This window comes from Corvus brachyrhynchos, unplaced genomic scaffold, assembly GCF_000691975.1.
Source record: "Corvus brachyrhynchos isolate BGI_N302 unplaced genomic scaffold, ASM69197v1 scaffold418, whole genome shotgun sequence".
NCBI lineage: Eukaryota > Metazoa > Chordata > Aves > Passeriformes > Corvidae > Corvus > Corvus brachyrhynchos.
In genome coordinates this window covers 100,771-102,541 of record NW_008239541.1, presented here as the reverse complement: position 1 = coordinate 102,541, position 1,771 = coordinate 100,771, and the positions used below count along the sequence as shown (strand labels likewise).

The following is a 1,771-nucleotide window of genomic DNA, read 5'->3' as shown; positions in this document are numbered from 1 at the left end:
CCGAGGACCTTCCCATCCCATCCCCAGTGTCCCCGGGGTGTCCCCAGGGTGTCCCCAATGTCCCCAAGGTGTCCCCAAGGTCCCCAAGGTGTCCCCAGGGTGTCCCCAAAGTCCCTCCCATCCCATTCCCGATATTTCCAAGGTGTCCCCAATGTCCTCGGGGTCTCCCCAGGGTGTCCCCAAGGTCCCCAATGTCCCCAGGGTGTCCCCAAGATCCCTCTCATCCCATTCCCAATGTCCCCAAGGTGTTCCCAAATGTCCCCAGAGTGTCCCCAAGGTGTCCCCAATGTCCCCAAGGTGTCCCCAGGGTCCCTCCCATTCCCAATGTCCCCAAATGTCCCCGGGGTCTCCCCAAGGTGTCCCCAAGGTCCCCAAGGTGTCTCCAGGGTCCCTCCCATCCCATTCCCAATGTCCCCAAGGTGTCCCCAGCGTGTCCCAAATGTCCCCAGGGTGTCCCCGAGGTCCTTCCCATCCCATTCCCAGTGTCCCCAAGGTGTCCCCAGTGTCCCCGGGGTGTCCCCAGGGTGTCCCCAAATGTCCCCAGGGTGTCCCCGGGGTGTCCCCACCTTGGCCTTGCCGGTGCCGGGCGGGAGCCTGTCCAGCGCCACGGTCAGCGGGAAGATGACCTCGTCCGTGGAGACGATGGGATCCTCCACGGGCACCTGGGGAGGGCCGGGAAAATCCGGCAAAAACCGGGAAAAACCGGGAAAATCCGGGAAAATCCGGGAAATCCGGGATCTGCCACCCCCCGCGTCACCTCCCAGTGTCCCCTCTGTCACCTCTGCCACCCGCCCCGGCCCCGAAAATCCCCGGGATTCGCATCGGGAACACTCGGAATTCCTGGGAAAAGTGGGAGAAACGGGAAAAAAATGGGAAGAAATGGGAAAAAACCAAGAAAAACCGGGAAAAAACAGGGAAAAAACAGGAAAATAAAGGGGAAAAAACAAGAGAAAATGGGGAAAAAATGGGAAAATCTGGGGGGGAAAAAAAAGGGAAAGAACAGGAGAAAGTGGGGGAAAAAAAAGGGAAAAAACCAGGAAAAGCCAGAAAAGAGAAAACCCGGGAAAAACCTGGGGAAAAATGGGAAAAACCGGGAAAACCTGGGAAAAAAACGGGGAAAAAAGGGGAAAAACCATGAAAAAACCAGGAGAAAATGTGAAAAAACCCAGGAAAAAGCGGAGCCTGCCCGTTCCCATTATTCCCAACATTCCCATTATTCCCACCATTCCCAATATTCCCAGTATTCCCAACATTCCCAACATTCCCGGTGCCCCCACCGTCACCCACCCCAGCCCCGGGACACCCCGGGGATCCTGGAATCCGCCTTGGGAACACTGGGAATTCCCGGAAGAAATGGGAAAAAAATGGGAACAAAACCGGGAAAAAACGGAAAAAATGAGAAAAAATGGGAAAAAACCCGGGAAAACCAGGAAAACTCGAGAAAAAATGGGAAAAAATGGGAAAAAACTGGGAAAACCCAGGAAAAAATGGGAAAAAACTGGGAAAACCAGGAAAAATCAGGAAAAACTGGGAAAAACTGGGAAAAACCTGGGAAGACCTGGGAAAAAATGGGAGAAAACCAGGAAAACCCAGGAAAAAATGGGAAAAAACCGGGAAAAAACCAGGAAAACCTGGGAAAAAACCGGGGAAAAAAGGGGAAAAACCATGAAAAAACCAGGAGAAAATGTGAAAAAACCCAGGAAAAAGCGGAGCCTGCCCGTTCCCATTATTCCCACCATTCCCACTATTCCCACCATTCCCATTATTCCCC

At 53.6% G+C, this 1,771-nt stretch overlaps 1 protein-coding gene across 1 annotated transcript in view; it reads right to left on the bottom strand.

Annotated features, from left to right (window-relative positions):
• The window catches only part of CUNH7orf43 (chromosome unknown C7orf43 homolog), a 22,028-nt gene that overhangs the window by 13,499 nt on the left and 6,758 nt on the right, over nt 1-1,771 (bottom strand). The window contains exons 2-3 of the mRNA XM_017741318.1: nt 1,288-1,421; nt 486-662 (exon numbers count right to left, since the gene is read on the bottom strand). Of these exons, the coding sequence (XP_017596807.1) occupies nt 486-662; nt 1,288-1,421 (311 nt within the window). The remainder of the gene's footprint in view (nt 1-485; nt 663-1,287; nt 1,422-1,771) is intronic.